Source organism: Phasianus colchicus, chromosome 8, assembly GCF_987193195.1.
Source record: "Phasianus colchicus chromosome 8, bPhaCol1.hap1.1, whole genome shotgun sequence".
NCBI classification, from domain to species: domain Eukaryota; kingdom Metazoa; phylum Chordata; class Aves; order Galliformes; family Phasianidae; genus Phasianus; species Phasianus colchicus.
This window is the reverse complement of record NC_143443.1, coordinates 26,290,902-26,309,622: the sequence shown is the minus strand read 5'-3', so window position 1 is coordinate 26,309,622 and position 18,721 is coordinate 26,290,902. Positions and strand designations below refer to the sequence as shown.

The 18,721-nt window shown below is 39.7% G+C and overlaps 1 protein-coding gene and 1 long non-coding RNA gene across 8 annotated transcripts in view; one reads left to right on the top strand and one right to left on the bottom strand.

Annotated features, from left to right (window-relative positions):
* Positions 1-672: 672 nt before the first annotated feature.
* On the top strand, positions 673-10,202 carry LOC149917090 (uncharacterized). Its single transcript, XR_016468839.1, has 3 exons — positions 673-1,204; positions 4,881-4,930; positions 10,114-10,202. It is a non-coding gene; the product is annotated as an uncharacterized LOC149917090 (long non-coding RNA).
* The window catches only part of ADD3 (adducin 3), a 90,084-nt gene continuing 74,077 nt past the window's right edge, over positions 2,715-18,721 (bottom strand). For 5 of the 7 annotated variants that reach the window (XM_031597506.2, XM_031597505.2, XM_090145489.1 and 2 more), the window contains 13 exons: positions 16,274-16,412; positions 15,303-15,454; positions 15,097-15,177; positions 13,666-13,815; positions 12,601-12,744; positions 12,414-12,512; positions 11,779-11,961; positions 11,273-11,530; positions 10,096-10,215; positions 9,115-9,204; positions 7,601-7,724; positions 6,342-6,437; positions 2,715-5,140 (listed from right to left, as the gene is read on the bottom strand). In XM_031597506.2, coding sequence (XP_031453366.1) covers positions 4,842-5,140; positions 6,342-6,437; positions 7,601-7,724; positions 9,115-9,204; positions 10,096-10,215; positions 11,273-11,530; positions 11,779-11,961; positions 12,414-12,512; positions 12,601-12,744; positions 13,666-13,815; positions 15,097-15,177; positions 15,303-15,454; positions 16,274-16,412 — 1,935 coding nt within the window. In that variant the 3' untranslated portion in view covers positions 2,715-4,841. Of the gene's footprint in view, positions 5,141-6,341; positions 6,438-7,600; positions 7,725-9,114; positions 9,205-10,095; positions 10,216-11,272; positions 11,531-11,778; positions 11,962-12,413; positions 12,513-12,600; positions 12,745-13,665; positions 13,816-15,096; positions 15,178-15,302; positions 15,455-16,273; positions 16,416-18,721 lie in introns of all 7 variants that reach the window. The other 2 variants (XM_090145491.1, XM_031597507.2) reach the window with 2 other exon arrangements.

Genomic DNA, 18,721 nt, shown 5'->3' with positions numbered 1-18,721 from the left:
AAAAAATCTTCATCTGCCTCATGAGCTTGAGCCATTGGTTTTCTCTCCCTGAGTTTGACCCTGTGCAAACACTGATCAGGAACAGGAAGGAGAAGCTGGAGAAACCAGGCCAGACAGACTGGAAAGGAAGTTCTGCTAAACACATGTAGAAAAAACCCCTTGCACCATTTCTGATTTACGTGACTTCATTTACAGGCAAACCTCAAGTACAAAACATCTGACAACATGCTATTTTAAAAGTCAAACATATTTTCCTCTCTCCTGGAGACAGCACAGGGCATCTGCCTCTTTGACCACTGTCTATCTACCTACCCTACCCTTGTCTGGTTTTCCCTGCACAACAGCAACAACATTAACAGTCTTTCCCTTCCCAAGGCTGGCCAACACAGAAGCACAACTGTAACAAATCAGCACAGAAGCGTACCAGGGACAGTACAGTGCCCAGGACCCTGTTTCGCACAGAGATGTAAGGAAGACACTTGGACAGAAGCATAAGAATGCAGTCAACACCTTGCCCTCAGCCTCTGACAGCCTGCAATTTGTTCTCTGTGCACATGTCCGTAGCTAAACCCCCAGATGAAGGGCATCTACAAAGCTCTGCCCAGCACCAAGGCACCCAAAGCTGCATGCTCGCAGCCACGTGGCCCTGTGTGTTTCCATGGTGCCTTACTGCTTCCACTCCAGCAGAAGTCCTGGAACACTCAGAGCCTCCAGCCCATGGATGAGGCTGCTAGAGAGAAAACATTGAGCAGCAGGATATTCTTCTGTGCAGCAAGCTTGCACGTGCAAATACGTGCTCATTTTTAGCTGCAAAAACATTGAGCTAAGAGGAGAAGCCCTGCCTCCAAGTTACATCTCCTTCCATTTCTGGATTTTGAAATGAATCAATCAGAAACAACCAGTCCAGCAGACAGATGTCAGCTTTCATCTCGCAGGGCTGGAACTGGAATAATGCCCACCAAATCCCCACCAAAATACTTTCTTTGAAAGCTCTTTTGTTAACAGCTTTCCAACTGCAGGCAACGGGTGCAGCAAAAGCGACCATCTGATGCCACCTAACGGCCATTTGAACGTTCGGTTTTCGAAGGTTGTGTTTGACTTCGGGACTCAACCCTTCAATATGCATCGCTCCTACAGATGCAGAAAGACAAAAGGAGGAGTGATTAACTGCAAACGGACTTGGAGAACCCAGCAATATTTAAAGGTAGTGCGCTCAAACACTGCCACAGAACAAGGCTGCAGGAAAATCCAAGTTTCTGCCTTATATTCTTGCAGTTAGTTCTTAGTTCTCCTAACTGCTGCTGGCTTTGCAACAGAGATTTGGCAGGGGGGTTGGACTCGATGATCTCTGGAGGTCCCTTCCAACCCCTACAATTCTGTGATTCTGTGATTAGAAATTTTGGCAATTGATGCTGCGACTTTTATATTAGTGAAGTGCTTTTCACTTCTGCTGTGCAAATTTGGCTGCTCTGTGAGTCAGAAGGTTACATATGCTGAGAACCACTGGTGCTAAGGAGTTCTTATATTTCCTGGATGACCTGTTCTCCACTGAGCAGTACACAGTGTTTTAGAAGCCTGCGATGGCCAGAACAGTGGCAAACTCAACTTGTGCCACTGAGAGAAAGCAGCAACTTATGCGTGCTCAATGATGTGCAGTAACCCAACTAGCATGGCAGGAAAATATTGGTAAAAATGGCCTTAACCACAACTTATCCTGTCTCCTTGCAGCATCTAGAGACAGCTCTGAAGTAAATAATGCTTTATAGTTTCTAAGTGCAAAGGAAAGTTGTGGTTTATAGACTCTTGGGAATGATGAAAGCTCAGAGAAGATTTCAGACATGCTAAGCCCCACAGTGTAAGCTGCTCTGTGTTGGAACTGCATCCATCTCTGTGTAAATGCAGCACTAAGCAGACTGTAGTCACTCCTGGAGACAAACAGTAGCAAAAAAAAAAAAAAAAAAAAAAAAAAGTTACTTGACTCTTCAGATTTATTTAAAATGCTGAACCAGAATTATCCTCCCCCATGGGAAGACTGAGTTCATGCAACTGTCACCAGACGCAGAGGATTGGAGTTTGGCTTTCTTGCAAGTAAACAAAAGGCTGATTTGTGGACAGACAATGAAAATAAGAATTTGTTGGGGTCCTTAAAGATGTTTCACGTTGTTCGTATAAATGTAAATGCTTAACACTTCACATTCTGCTGCCTCAGAGGCACCGAGGCGCACCATACGCTAGCAGGGCTTGACACAAGAGCCTTTGAATAGCACTGAAAGAAAAGATATCCTACAAAACATTTCCTTTCCCTTGCTAACATGAAGGAAACAGTAATTTCCACAAAGTATTTCCCTGACACATCACTGAAACCACCTGAGTTCTGCTGCTGAGGCTGTCAAGCTTAAGCTCATGCTTAGGAAGCAGCCAGACAAAGCATGAGGAGAAGTGGCAGCACCAGCACGCCTGGGGTTCAGACCCTTGCCTGACAATGCCACGTTGTTTACCACAAGCCCATTCTCCTTCATCTCCAGGATCTAAGACAGAAAACAACAGCTCCCTAGTAAGACCAGCCAATTTTCCTCCATAGCTTTCAGAATAAACCCAAGAAAACCCATCTTCAGAATAAATTCTGTAGCAGCAATGTACGTAACCAAAGCATCTTTCTCCAAGCAAGAGATGCGACAGCAGTGGATAAACAAATGGCTGCTTTACAAAACACGTCTATTTAAAATACTGTTTATTTGTGATTTAACATTAATTAGCATTACATCTATGAGCAATTTCAGATAACATTTATATATTTTCCACAGGACACAAGAGTTGGCTGGCTCATTCTTTATGCCAAAGCAAGTAAATAGAGGCATTAGCAAAAGGTGCAAATAGTTCACGGTTGCATTTTAAAAAATATTTATGCACATTGCATTCATTTAGATATATTTTTAAAAAAAGTTATGAAAAGCGTAGTTCACAGGTTACTGTATCTACATATGTTGTAATACAACACAAATAATGTAGAACATAAAAAACAAAGTAAGCAACTGAAAGTTTCTACTATGATTAAAAACACTGATTCCAGTATTTAGTGATAGCTAGAAAATTGTTTCCAGGATCCATTCCAACACTGCATTATCACACTTACACAGTCAAAGCTAACCAGCCCCTGAACATGCTATATCAACATTTGTGCATGCCAAACCACTCTCCAGCCATATTTAACAATTATATATTGTATAATATTTCAACTGGTAATTTGGGAATCACATGGATCTTTAAAATGCACTTCCTATTGCCATGACTGATTTACAGACGATTTGACACAGCGAAGAAAAACCTATGTTAATTTCTATGTTTAGTTTGTATTTACAATACAGTAAAAGTAATAAAATGACAATATCAGTAAAAATGAGCAAGTGGCAGTACCACCCTACCCATGGCACGAGGCTCTGGTTTGTTCTGGGTTCATCCAAAGGACAACACACATTCATGAGACCCTTTTACAATTCAAACAAAAGTGAGGAAAAAAACAACAACAAGTGTTGCACTCTGCATGAATCCACACAAATTATTTAAAACTTCTAATATGGAAATGTCACTTTGCTGATTTAATAAAAATATCCCATAATCCATATCATATATTTAAAAAAAATAATCACCAAACTTTTACTTTCTTTGTCTCCTCCTATTTTCTCACTGTTTCACTTCCCTTTTAACAGCTTTGTTTCCTTCATTTGGTTACGTTAAGAGATTATTTTTCTTCATTCATTAGCAATACCATGAGGAAAAAACCCAACACAGTAAATTTTAAACTTGAATCCAGTTCAATGTTATACGTTTTTGTCTTCTAATTTCTAAGTCCCTGGATTCCTGAATTATATTTAACTATACTCTAAACCAAGCGTTCTTAAATACACTCTACTATTTAATGCCTGGTTCACATGCCTATAATATTTTTTATACTGAATGGTATACAAACATTTGAACATATAAAATCTTCTTTTTGTTTTGCAGTTAAACTAAATTATCAATGTTACGTGTATAAAATCCCCCTTCTTGAAAAATAAGGGTCTCCCCCTCCCCCCGACAGACAGAATAAAAAAGAAGTCTTCAAAAATTATATTTCACTAAAATGAAATATTTGGCAAAGAAGTTGTCAATGAATGGAGCTCTTTGACATTTTGAATAATTCCAAATAAACTTTCTCTTACACAGTTTTCCCCCTAATATTATGTGCCAGTGTATAGTATTTCTATATGATCTAATCTTAAAAAAGATTTAAAGGTGTGCTGTTAATATGCACCCACCCAAACAGGGGTACAGAAACATAAAATAGATGGTCAAAAATCACAATACAAAAAGGTACGACCTGGTTACCAATTCAGACAGCAGTTTTTTTTGTTTGTTTGTTTTTGTTTTTTTAAAAGAAAGTTATATGATCGCCCAACAATAACTTTAATAAAGACTTTACTGTACTGAAAATGTCAAGGTCTGCAAAATACCCCGGGCAGAACTTGTTGCTGCATACTGTGATGGTATTTCATCTCGCTATGACGGTATTTGAGCACCTGCCAGTGTAGTTCAACTTGAAACTAATGAATGTTTCAAACCCTCATAGCGGTTTCGGACTCAGGTAAGTGAGAGATGAATTAATTTTCACTTAACATGAAAGTCTTTTTTTATTTTTTTTTAATTTTTGTTTGTTTGATTTCTGTTTTGTTTAAAGCAAAACCTTTTCCAGTTCCTCTTTGTTTAGGTTAAAAGTCCAGTTACTGCACACCCCTAACACTACTCTGTTAATGGTCAACTTTAACGTTTAAAACGTGCACCACCTCCTCCCAACAGAGCTGCACTTACACTTCCACTTTCTCTTTCTTTTTATTCTTCTTCAGGAAAGATGGGGTGCGGAATTTCTTCTTCTTCTTCGACGGGGACTTGGAAGGTGAGCCTTCAGGGGACAGGGCCTCTTCTATCTTTTCAGAGCTTTTGATGGTAATCTCTACGCTCTCCACAGTACTAGTGGTTAACTGACTGACCCTCTTGGTGAGATCCTCTTCCACATCGTGTGCATCTTCCTTGCCGTTCACCACCACCACAGGCAGCTCTGCAGATATTAGGTTGGCATTCTGGGTATAGAGATCCTCGTGATTTTCTAGGGAACAGATAATTTTGCTGTCACTTAGGTGTGATATCACGTAAAAAAAAAATCCAAACGAACGAACAAACAAACAAAATAAAAGCCAACCCCAAGTTTGAAACAAAGATGAGAGTCTGGATTGCAATCCAAAGAATGAAATCCAAAATGCTAAGATGTTGGCTTTTCTCCTTTATCTACCTGTTGTATACAGACCTAAAATGTTACTACAAGATATTGGACTGAGGAAGCTAAACTCACCTCTACCAGGTGCATATGCCATGTATAGTATATTACACAAACAATATACAGATATACAGTCTCAAGCATACTTGGAATTACATTTTACTCCAGAAACAGGTTTAGAAAAGTGTCATAATTCCATGTAGAAATCTTTGGAACACTGCCCTCCTTCCCAAGTGCCTTCTTAAACCTTTCTGGAAAAGCCTTAGGCCAAACATCTGACCTTAATCATAGAATGGCTTGGGTTGGAAGAGACTCCACGGATCATCAAGTTCCACTCTCCTGCCACAGGCAGGACTGCCAGCTGCTAGATCAGGTTCTAGATCAGATTGCCCAGGGCCCCATCCATCCTGTCCTTAAACACCTTCAGGGATGGGGCACCCACAGCCTCTCTGGGCAGCCTGTTCTAGCTCCTCACCACTCTCAGTAAAAAACATCTAATCTAAATCTCCCCTCCTTCAGTTTAAAACCGTTCTCCCTTGTCCTATCACTACCTACCTGCGTAAAAAGTTGACTTCCCTCATGTTTATAAACTCCCTCTAAATACTGGAAGGCTGCAATGAGGTTTCCCCATAGCCGTCTCTTTTCCAGGCTCAACAAACCCAGTTCCTTCAGCCTGTCTTTGTAGGAAAAGTGCTCCAACCCTCAGATCATCTTTGTGGCCCTCCTCTGGGCCCTCTCCAAAAGCTTCACATCTTTCCTGTATTAGAGGCTCACAACCAAAACATATCTATTTCCTCCTCCTCATTATTAAGTAAAGTTCAGTACGTCCCATGTTATTTTCCATTTGTGAGAATTATGTATCAGAAAAACTTGGGGAAGGCAATTTACTGGATAGAGTCCCTCCCCCAGACTTTGGGAAAACAGGGCTCTTTTTTACTTATTCAATGACATAGAAGCATAAAGAACTCAGCAAAAAAGCAGATGACTCAGGTTATGAGAGCCATCAGCATTTTAGAGAAACTATACAGAATACCTTCTAATTTTTCTGGGACATTTTGCGGGGACTGAGTTTGGGACTGAATTTGTGACACAGATGAACCGTCATCTGAGAATAATTCCTGTTCAGCATCTGTAGGACAAGAGTTTGATTAGTAGCCATGCAGAAGTAAAAACAAAGCAAGCATGTCAGTGGTACAAGATTTACAGCTCTGCTAGCATCTTTATGCTGACAACATTAAGAAGTTACAGTGCACAGTTTAAATTACGTAGAATGATAGATTTACACGTTTCATCTGCTAACAATCTTTTTATATTAGTTCATTAGTAGAAAGCACAAAAAAGAGGGAAGGTTTGCATTCCATTGCATTTCACATAGCATGCCTCGTGGTTTTATCTAGCCTTAAGTCACACACGCTGCTGATGGAATAGGCTACCACACTATACCCCAATGTGGTATATAGCAAAATGGGTTTATTACACAATACTAATGGAAAAAAATGCATAGTAAGTGATACTGTCAAAAAAACCCAACAATGAATTAGTAATTTCCTGCACAATAGTAGTCCTGGATAAAAGATGTAAAAAGTGAAAGCAGATTAGTTTTGCACATTGGGAGAATAAAGGAAAAATTAAAGAAGCAAAGATCAAACGTTTTGCAAAACTTCTGGAGGTAACAAATTACAAACATGAACTCAAAAAACACTGGAATTTGAAGGACAGAAAGCAGAGAATCTATTGACAGAGCTGCACCAAATGTGAAGCAGCACAGCATATTTTTGTTCTCAGGGAGAGCTCAGTGGGTTTTTCCTGTGAATTCTGACACTTGGACAGGCATAAAACAAACCTTGAGGTAACAAAGATTTTCTTCTACCTTGTCACATTTTTCATAATTAAGTGGCAAAAAATCATTTTTCAGAGAGCCAAATATTCATCACGTATCATTTAGATAACAGAACTTCTGCAAGTGCAGGTTACAGATTAGTTTACAATCATTATTGTCACAGGCAGTCACAGCTCAGCTGGACAGCATCCCCAGCAACGCAATCCAACTCTGAAACGAACTTCAGGGAGGGCAGGCTAAATGATGGCTCTTCCATCCTAACTTATTGTACAGTTCTATGAAAAAGGTTGTTATGTTACAGCATGTTTTTGTCTTTCATTGCTTTAATTTTAGCATGAACTAAATTAAATAGAGAAAAAAACCCAATTCTACTTCCTCAAGGAATGATTGTTACATTTTAATAGTAGATATGAAATACAGATGAACTGATGATAGAAACCCCAACCACTGACCTTCCAGCCCTAACTGCTTGCGCTCAATTGTTTTCTTGTAGTCTTCCAGTTCCTTTTCTGTGAGATGGCTGAATGGGTTGGGTGGTGCTGGTGGTGCATGCTCATCATCTTCAAATTGCATTGGCTAGGAGAAAGAAAATTAAAAAATTAAAAATTGAAAAGAAAGCAAGCAGCATGCACACATGGCAAATAGTATGATGACTCTAAACCTAAAGAGAGGGAATACAGAAGAAAAAAAGAAACCAAAAAGCAGCAAGGCCAAAGTTAACATGTTTCATGGACATTTACACAGTAACGAACATTAATCACTGTAACTATAAATCACAATTCATTTACAATGGCACAATCACTATTTGAGTGAGGGGTTTTTTTGTTTGTTTTTTGTTTTAAATGAAGGGGAATAGCTTCAAAAGAAACATGTACCTCAATAGCTTACTGTTCAGGGACTTAGATTCTCTTCAGAAGTGAAAATTTTTCAACAATAGGGATTCAAATGTAACACTTCCTATATTTTTTTTAAAAAATGCTCCAAGTATTCTAGGATGTTTCTGTGAGAAAGTTACTGTGCTCACGCTACAGTTTAGGAACCTAACTGGAAGATGTCTTCTGAGACTAAACTTATAATTACAAAATTAAAATTATACTCATATTGAGAGGCAACTAATCTGGAAAATATTCTTTTTGACTGAAATAAACACGCAAACTCTGCATCATTGCAAAAGAATACTGGAAGCCAAAATGAAGAAATAGATGGTTGCCTAGAGAGGCGGTGGACACAACATCCCTAGAGATGCCCAAGGTCAGAATGGAGAAACTCTGAGCACCTGACGGAGCCATAGATGTCCCTGTTCACTGAATGGGAGTTGGACCAGATGGCCTTTAAGGGTCCCTTCCAATTCTAATAATTCTACGCAGTAACTCATGGATGGTGAGAAACTTAAAAGTATTGAATGCCAACTCTAGTTCAAATGGTTTTTTACATACCTTATCAGAGATATCCATATTAACCAGAATTAACTATATTCTATTCAAGACAAGACTGGTAAGAAAACAGACACCCTTGCTCACTCTCACTACATTAGAAGCCTGTTTCCAATGACAGCTGCCTTCTGCATGGTCCCATCCCACCTTTTAAATTCACTTCATTTCTGGGCCTTAAATGATTTTCTTTAGCAGTGAGTTCCACAGAACAATGAGAAGTTATTTTTGGCATTGTGCAATGCAAAGTCCATCATTCTTCAGCTTAAATGGTCTTAGAGAAGGCTCCCACTACAATATTAAAGACAGGTATGCCTACCATGCATATCTCCATCTGAAACTAACATTTTAAACCTCTGAGATAAAAAACACGCATCGACACGAATAAAACACAATACACATTCAAAACTTGGCATTAAAATTACCAGTTCTAACAAAGTATTTAGAAAAAGAAAATGGCCCAGAAATGAAGCTTGAAAGAAAGCAAGGCAAAATAACCCAAGTACATGTAAATCAGTGAATTATGCCCTACTCACCGGACTTGGCTTTTTATCCACAACAATCCCAGCAAGCAGCTGAGACTGTGGTCCTGCTGTCTTCAGATCATATCGGTTTTGCTCCCGAATCTATAGAGTGACAGACCAAATATAAATATAAACAGAAAAATAGATCAGATAAAAACATTATACAGCAGAAAAATGGGAGTCAACTAACTAATGAGACAGTGAATTCAGAGAATCTTAAAATCATTGTCTGGAACTTGTAGCATTAATCTCTAGATGACCACAAGATGCCTTGCCAGCCCTAAGGAAGGGAGTTGCTCCTTCTGACTCCAGTTCAATCCCCACGGATACTGATACGGTGCTTTCCAAGAAATAAAAGATTCTGTAATCACATGGAAAGCGTCCCAAATATCTGCTAGTACAGTAAAGCCCAGGGTGGAGCATTTGGTCAGCCTAACAGTTAGCGCCTTATGTGCTGGAAGGGAAAAGAAGTGAGATATCTGTGATTACAGAGAGGTCCAACAATCTTTCATTTTCTTCCCTTTTTTCTTTTTTTTTTCTTTTCCTTTCTATTGCCAAAAGAGAGTGAAGTGGGCCAGAGATACTCTAGTTTAATACATGCTAGAAGAATTAGCACAGAGCAGAGCTCACATGAGACTGAATTGTGCTGTATCCGATTTACATTTGGTTTACAGCAATTTGGTTCATGCTGGCACTAATTATCCACTAAATATATTAAATGATGGGGACTACCATTTCCAATCTATCATTTCCAGAGTTAATGGTCATCATTCACCAAACTACTGCATTCAAAATTTATAGGTACGTAGCATATACATATGCAGAATTCATGTATCTCACATGTTTAAATGCATGCTTTTTAGTGCCAGAATCACATCAGAAACTTCCTAGTAAAAACCAGAACACTTGAAAATGTTAGGTTACTGTTACACATTATTTAACATATAACTACATATAGAAATGGTACAGTTTTACCCATTACGCATCTTTTACCTTATTTCTCTTTTCCAGCACTTCACTGGGGTTTGTGTTTAAAGGAACAAACTGGTTTGGATCTTCAATTTTGATTGGTGTTCCTCCACTAGTCTTGGAAGAGTCGTCAGCTTTCATCCACTTAAAGGAAAAAAAGAATTGCACAGCATGATGGGGAGGGACATTTCTCAGTGCTGTTTTATGGCTAAAGAGGAGAAGTAAAAAAGAGCCTTCCTGACTCTATTTTCAGTTCCACATGACATCCATGGAATACCCCCAAATCTTCACAAGTCTGTATGCTTGCCAAGGGAATCTAAGTTGCCTTGAGCACGTGCCACCCAGATCACTTTTAGTAAACACCAAAACACACTCCTGTAAAACACGATGCTAACTGCCTACTAATGAAGCTATGTTCAGGAGGCATCATGCTTCATATCCACTAGCACACTGATCTGCTGGTTTCAGAGCTCATCCATCCTCTCTCATTTCCTCATTCACCTTCCACCTCTGCTAATCACACATTCTGGAGCCTCATTCCTCTGAAGTGAGGTTTCTTATCTTGTTGAGGATATTTCTCCCAAACACAAGTGCAGAAGCTTGCTAGCCTGCCACCAGGAGGAGCTGATGCCTTTACAGTTGTGCTGTGCAACTGGGAGCAGGAAGCAAATAATGTGTTCCTCAGCCCTGCAAGAGAAGTGCTGCTCTCTAGGCTGGAAACAGTGGAAGCAGGAGGAAAAGGCTCGATCACCATGAGTAGTAACAAGAGTATACTCTTCAGAGCCTGTTTTTAGCAGGCTCACAAACAGGAAAGGATAGTTAGTGGCAAATCAGACCTTGCAGAGATCAGAGCAACCTACAGGTGATTTAAAATCCTCCTATATTTGGTGGATAGTTTAAGACATAAAAGCATACAGCAGAAAAACTATTTTCTGTCTTAGGAATTGGAGGAGCTCGGTGCAAAGGCAGAATCATTCTTTATTTCTTAGCATAAACTGTTGCTCTTCCAAAGAACGGCAATGCCCAAACCATTGAGAGCCATTAGCACTGATGTCACTAAACCTCCCACAAACCTATTTCCTCCTGCTTCATTAACTGATTTGCTAATCCTGTTAAAGAGGTCTTGAAAAGAGCCGTGTGCAGGTCTGCTTTCTCCCAAGCCGTATAAAACCAGAACAACTGTCCCAAAGTATTGGCCCACCGTGATCTTGGTCCTGGGACTCGCTTCCCCATTCCAGGACTCCTCAGGCACATTTACTTTCAAGTACGTGTTTGGGGAGTTCAGCCATCTTGTCTTTTCCCTCTGTTGTCTCTGTGCCAGGAATTTCAGCGGGGAGAGCGGGACTGCATCGTCTTCAAAGGAAAAGGCAGTCACAGTGGCTGGGATCTCAACGTCACTCTTATGCCTGGGCTTTTCCCTGACTAAGGGTTGTCTGTAGGCATAGCCAGTTCTGTATCCCTATGGGGAAGAAAAAAGAAAATAATGATAATTTAAGAAATAGAATTTAAAAAATTAGAAAAAGTAACTGAAGAACTAATCAGGTTTTTCTGTGCTGTCCTATATGCTTCAAATGGGTTGAGAAGTCGTTCTACCTTCATTTTCAAACTCAGAAAGAAAACAGAAAGAATCGTTTGCCATACTGCAGCTGATCCTACACTCAGAAGCTTACAAAGGCTGCCCGGCTGTTGCCAGGAGTGTGTTCTCACCAGGTTGTCCAGCATCCGCATGAGTGCTTCAAACTCCTGCTCCCCTACTTTCCATTTTTGCTGTGAAGCCATATTAACTCCTCCTCCTCCACCTGCTGCCACACCATGCGTGAAAGGCTTGAACTTCTGCAGATCCAGCAGTAGGAGATTGTCTATCCCACCTGCTCCAGCTAATGCATGAACCTGAAGACATCAATGAGTGTTATTTCACTTGCAGAAATGCTTTGGATTCTTTGCTTTTCTGAATAAACAAGAGAAAACACAAATGCCTGCTGCAATATTTCTCAGGCTAACTTTCTTCTGTGTGAACATACATTACAATATATAGCAGGTGATTCCTATTGAAAGAATGATAATGTATGCCAATCACCACATCTAAAAGGAGTGAACTCAAACACAACCCTAAGAAAGTCTTTTTCCATCACAGTATTAAGCATTTTTCATTCTTATACACATTTCAAAATGAACGAGCAATTGAACTCAAAGTGAATGTCAGGGTAAGGGAGTGCTATTCACTCCTCCTCTCCAAACACATACTTGGGAATGTGACAGGAAACACATAAAAGCAAAGTGATGAAGTTCTGGGGACAGGCTTAAGAGTTATGGAAGATGAGGACAGTTGCACATTTGCTCACCTGTGTTTCACAGGCCAGTTGTACATTGAAAATATAGTGGAATGCTTCTTCCAGTGTCTCTCCTAGAGCTACTACACCATGGTTTCTCAAGACTAATACCTGGTAAATGAAGACACTAATGTTAAATGGTAGAAACTGTCACAGGACATGAAAAAGGCCTTTGGGAAGCTTGAATGAGGCTGAATACCTTGCAACTGGGTCCAAGTACTTTCTGAAGCTGAATTCTCTCTTCCTGATCATCAAGAGAACCCTGGTAGTTGTAATAAGCAACATCTCCCAGAATCAGAGCCTCCTGTGATATTGGAAGGATGCCACACTTCATAGATGAAACCTATTTCAAGAAAATGATATATTGATAATTAGGGAAAAAAATTAAGCTCTTAAAACCCACAACATAACACGCAACTCTTAACAAACTGTAACTTTGTCAGAAAAAGAGACACTGAATAGTGAGAGAGTTGAGAAATAGTATCTTTAGGCTTTTACTACTCTAAGTTACAAGAGGGTGACAGAACTGCTGCTACAAAATCTTAGGACAGATTGATTTTAGGAAAAGACAAATGATTCCAAGTGAGTTTCTGTACATTTTAACCATGTTTAATTTTCAACTCAAGCAGACTAAATGTTTTTTCCTTCTTTCCCATAGTTATAATTTCAAAGAACGTGTGTAAAAGAAGTTAGCCGTTCCTTTATTTGTCTGTTGCCAAGGAATATTTACATATGTATTTATCTACTTATCTCAAATCAATGATTTCAAGTCTTCTTACATTTTTATAGTTGTTGTATGAACCATTTTAACTTATATTTTATATATTTACTTATATTTTATATATAATCATATTTTAACTATGATTTTTCAGTAGTGGAGTAAATCCAAACTGAGCACAACTACTAATTAAACCAGTTAAAATGGAGTTGTGTAATATAAATGATGATGCATACGGCACATTATATGGTCAGAGATACTATTAATGAAGCCTGGGTAAACTATCTTTAGTCTTCTCAGCCTGAGCACAATCATATCTAAGCATCAGTTAATTACCATTCATTTCATTGCAGTAGCCCTGCCCTCTTAGTTCCCTGATTTCACAGCATAGATTTATTTTAAAAACAACAGTATGGAGCTGTGTTACAAACAAAACTAAAACCGCCACGAGCAATGATTCAGCTTCAGAAAGGTGATCTATGTTCATAAGATTAACCTGTTTTTTTTTTTTGTTTAACTCTTCAAGCTGGGAGGAAGAAGACTTACAGCTGCTGTTGCAGGGGTGTGTATGTGTATTATACATCTGACATCAGGGCGCGTGGAATAGATGGCCACATGTGGACTGAATCCTGCATTGTCGATACTTAGACTTGTACTGCCCTGGTCAACTACATCTCCCAGGATGTTTACCTTTATCTGGAAAAGTCAAACAAATGGACAACGTTCAAGAAGTCTGCAACAACCACAATTATTTGAGAACTTCCCTCCCCTTCTTCATACCAAATTTTCCCCACGGTCTTCAGGCTTAGAGCATGAAAAAAGAGCCACCTGTGTGTCATTAAGCCACTCTACAGACATCAGTAGCACCTGGAAGCCCTACCATGGAAGAAGTAAAGACAAAATCCTGGTACACCATGCACTCCTCTTTGGTCAAGCTGACCTTTTGCTTAAAAGAAAGCCTCAGCAATTTGCAAACCAGAATCATAATTGGAATGGAAACCAACTATGAGAAAAGATCTGGTTCAACCTGTAAGCATATTGAGCGTGTTTATGTAAGCCTCTTCCAACCATGCAAGAAAGAAAAAAAAGACACCTTTGATATTTTCATGGAAATTGCCTACAACTACCGATCACTACTGATAGCCTTTTGTAAGGGAAGCAATCTAATTCTCGGCATTTTAAAAGCAACTTTATTAACACTTCCTAAATTTTGACTATGAAAAAAATTCAGCCAATAAATTTTCAGTAAGAATATTAAATGTGCAGAGAACATACAAATTTGTAGAAAAATTAAAATAATAATTCCAGGATCAACATAAAACAACAGGAGCGCATTAGGCAGTGTTCTCATGTTTTTACTTTGGTTTTCTATTTCCTGCAAGCCTATTGGTCTATCAGTCTTCCAACTAATACTCCTGCCACTTCTTCCAACTGGAGTTAGCTTCTTCACAGATACGAACTGACATGAAGAACATCTGGCAGCTTCTATATCAAAAGGCACATGATTTTACAGCTACAGGATCCTAAATACCAACCTGTAATTTTACCCTGTTCCTTTGTAAGGACCGGGGAAGATTATTCAACTTCATTTCCCCATTTATAAAGATAAGAACTGATTCTACTGACACTACTCCTACAGAGTGATTTCATAAGAATTACCAGATTGTCAGGTTCCAAAAGGTTGCTGCTATACTGAGGCTATTTAATGAGCTCCAGGAGACAGGAGAACAAAACTTTGCTGCCGTGCATTGATGTTGGAGACAGAGCAACAGAAAGCAAAGCTATATCCAAAAATAAATAATCAGAACAAAGGATGCTGCTATCTAAATAATTAATCAGCTTTGCATAGGGTGGGTAAACATTAAAAGCAACTGCAATCAAGCAGTATGATTACAGCTAAGTCCATTTTAGTAGCCACAAAAGTATTTCAGAAAACAGGTTGAGCCTTGGTGGTTACTATGCAGGTGAACTACATACCAAATTGGAAGCTGAAGCTTCAGAAAATGACAGACCTCTTGGAATGATTAGAATATGATCATGTTCTTTGCTTACTCTGACCTGAAACAGGGAGAAAAAACAAATGGATTACCGATTTATTTCTGAATTCATATTATCTGGGGGAAATTAATGTGACTAAACAGGTAAGATCCCAAATCAACATTCTTATTCTCTGAAATACTTACAGTGATGTAGGCATTTGGCAGATGTGCCCACCCAAACAAGTCAGCCAGTCTGTATAAACTGGCTAATTTGCAACGAGTAAGTTTTTCTCCCTTAACAAACGAGGAGGTATCTATCCCAGGTAGATCATTGATGGGGGTAATCATTCCATGGCCTGAAACACAGGAAAAAATAGCAGCCAATCAATTAAATACCTCCCAGCTACGTCGTGATCTTCCAGAAGCAGTATATTCAAATTGTCAGCAGAGCAACACCAGCAACTATTAGACTGCATCTGCACTGCTGGGACTTCTAGTGTCTTTACTGAAACCTCTGTTAGTTTTGACTTTGATTGCATGAACATCTTGCAAAGGATATTTCTCCCCTTCGTGAATGCACAATACCTCTCTGAGAAACACTGCCTTTGTTTACAGGGAAAGTTACTACCAGGAGAGATAAAAGGTTTGGGTTTTCAATAGAAAGAGAACACACACTTTGAGATTAATCACCCTGTCCATATCCCCAGGTAATGTTGCAGGGAACAGTTGCATCTGCAGGACTGGCTAGAGACATGGAGTAAGGCTCTCTGTTGTTCTTTTCCACTTAGTCTGTAGTATGAACTCTAAGGAGCCATTTTGAGACCAGTTCTCAAAAAATGCTGAATGACAACAGCTGCCACTGTGCCTCAGGCTTGTAAGCTCCCATATCAAGACATCCACCCACAGTGCTTAGGCCAACTTCAGCACTGCAGGACTTGGGAAGCCTGGAACATCCCAGCAACGTTTTTGTAACTACAGCACATTCTAAAAGTTATTTTAAACTCTGGGAGATATCTGGGTAATGATTCAGTTTGGCTGGCAATTCCCCATTTTTACAACTTATATGCAAAAGTAGAAAAATAATATCATGGCTTAGTTTATGCCCACATTAAATTATCACTGGTAATAATAAAAACAAAGAGAAAAAGGGGCAGTCAAAGGCACATTTTACTTACTGAGTGAAGATGAGGAAAAACCTGCAAAAGAGCTTGCTGTAATGTAATCAGCAATCTGCTGTAACGCAAGCAGCCCAGTTGGGTTATTGCCTTTCTTCATCTGTTCTTGAATAAGGCATTCCAGATCTTCTCTAAAAGCCTGTGGAAACATTTGAGAATCATCAAGGAAACCTGGATTTGATAGAAGTAAGATTGTTATAGGTGGAGCTGGTAGATTTGCCTGTTATTAATGTTACATGACACTTCCCCTTAGACCTTGTTTTTAGTGCCTATAACTTTGCCAAATTTTAATCATCTGATCTAAACTTTGTATGCTAAATATTGGCAATTTATGGGCGAGAGGGGAAAGAAGTTTGGTCACAGAGGGTTAACCATTTCCAAGAAGAAGACAAGGCAAAATATATTTCTGTAAATGTCTGTATCAACAATTAAAAAGCTCGCCATAGTTTTGAAGAAGTACTTCAAATCTGACCAGGATACACTGCTTTTAGTGCTGGCTATTTTTTCTTTTAAATTCAGTAATCCCTCTGAAAATCCATCCAAATTTGATAAAGTTATAAACACATGGAAAACTGGAGTTCATCCGCGCTCAAGTAGGATTGCAGACATGCAAAATCTAAAAGGAAAGTCTACTTCTTTCTTTCTCCTCGAGGGAAAAGCCCTTCCCTCTTTCCCCAGTATAAAGTATCCACAACCCCAACAAGATAAACTCATGCCAAATACATTATAAGAAGGGTTTTCACTGTATCAAATTTAATATACTTAGCACTGTGGACCAAGCCTGTTCCTTCCAGAAGGCAGATGAACCACTGCTCATAACAAGCATCAGTCTTAAGACTACTTCAGTCTTGATGTTTCTTGACTAAATAAATTCTGTTCTTTCAAATTTTTCTTAGTGGCTTTGTTTCCTAACCCTCTTATTATTTTTTGGCAGTATTCCTCTAGCTTTTGTCTGAACACGCAGGACACAGAGCTGCACATACCACCAGCTAAGGTGTATGGTGAACGCTCTTACTGGTTCATTCCAGAAAGACATTTGGTGTCTGTACAGTGCAACTGACTCCTATTATAACTCCAGGCTATTCCCTTTATGTAATTGCTTCTTACAGTTTGCCTGCCTTAGTAATTATTTAGTCTCAATTAAAAAGGAAAAGAGTTCTGCAAGGCCAGTGTAATTTCTTCAGTGTTAATTCTCTTGGTTGGGTAAAACCCATCAGTTCCATGACATTCCCATACACTCATGACTGCTATTGAACCAAGTATTGCTACCACACTCGCCCAAATATCTGCAGGACCCTGCTTGACTTGGCCTCTCAGATGAGCATCCACAGCATTTAATTTTCAAGCACAGGCACTGTACTGTTTTTCTCAAAGTAATCTCACTGGGATCACATGCACCTGAGACTTGCCAGATCCCCACAGATAAAGCCACGTGGAGTGACTGTGCAGTAAACTGCTGTATGGGTTTCTTGGTGCAGATGGGGTGCACACAGACCAAATAGTTCACAGCCCCTTACTGTCTTAAGACACATGGGGAAAATCTGATTTTTCTCTTCAGTGTCTGCAGTTGAGATCTATTCAGCAAGCATAGGGAAAGGTTGGGGAAAAAGGAGAAGAAAGGGGAAATTGAGTGAAAAAAGGAACCTAATGGGGACTGGGAGGAAAGAGGTGGGTCAGCACTAGAAGCCCATAAGGGTAAATAATGGAGGTAATTATGCGGGGATAATTGCTAGCAAGGTAAACAAACATTTGGGGAAAACAGCAAGTGGTTGGAGAAAATAACCAGCACTAACAGCAGTAGAGAAAGGAGGAAAGAATAGTAAGAGGTTTGGCAAAGAATAAAACAGCTCAGTAGGAGGAAGGAAGATCTCTAGCCAGAAGAACTCCCTAGGGGAAGGAGTGTTATACAGTGAGGGACTGTACTGAGAGAGAGGGTCTGGCATAAGAGTTAGAAACAGGTGAGCAATACAAATGGAGGGAATGGAATGCAAAGCAAAGACTGGAATACATCGAAAACTTTGAAGAAAGGTTAATGGAACAAGGTAAGAAGAATCTTTGTTAAGGCACAGCCCAGCATCGCTCCTTCAGCACTGTGAGCATCACTTGGTGTCTCTCACCCCTACCCCTCTGTCTATCTGCAGGTAACTGTGAAGGTTTCTCCCACCCCCCAATTCTGCTCCAAGGATGGTCTTTGTTACTGGTGACTCAGGGTGCTCAAGCAGCAGTGCAGGAGCCACCCTTTTTTTCAGCACAGTGAGCACCTTTCTCAGTCTGGAGCCTGAACATGGCCGCAAACCCTGCAGTGCTGGAGGCCAGATGTGCAGCCACGTTTCTTACTGCCATGCACGTAACTTTTAACTGCACCACACTTGTCTCTTCCCCATGCCTCATTTAACACACAGTGGTTGGTCCACAATAGAAAATAAATTCAGTATTTTTCCTCTTTTC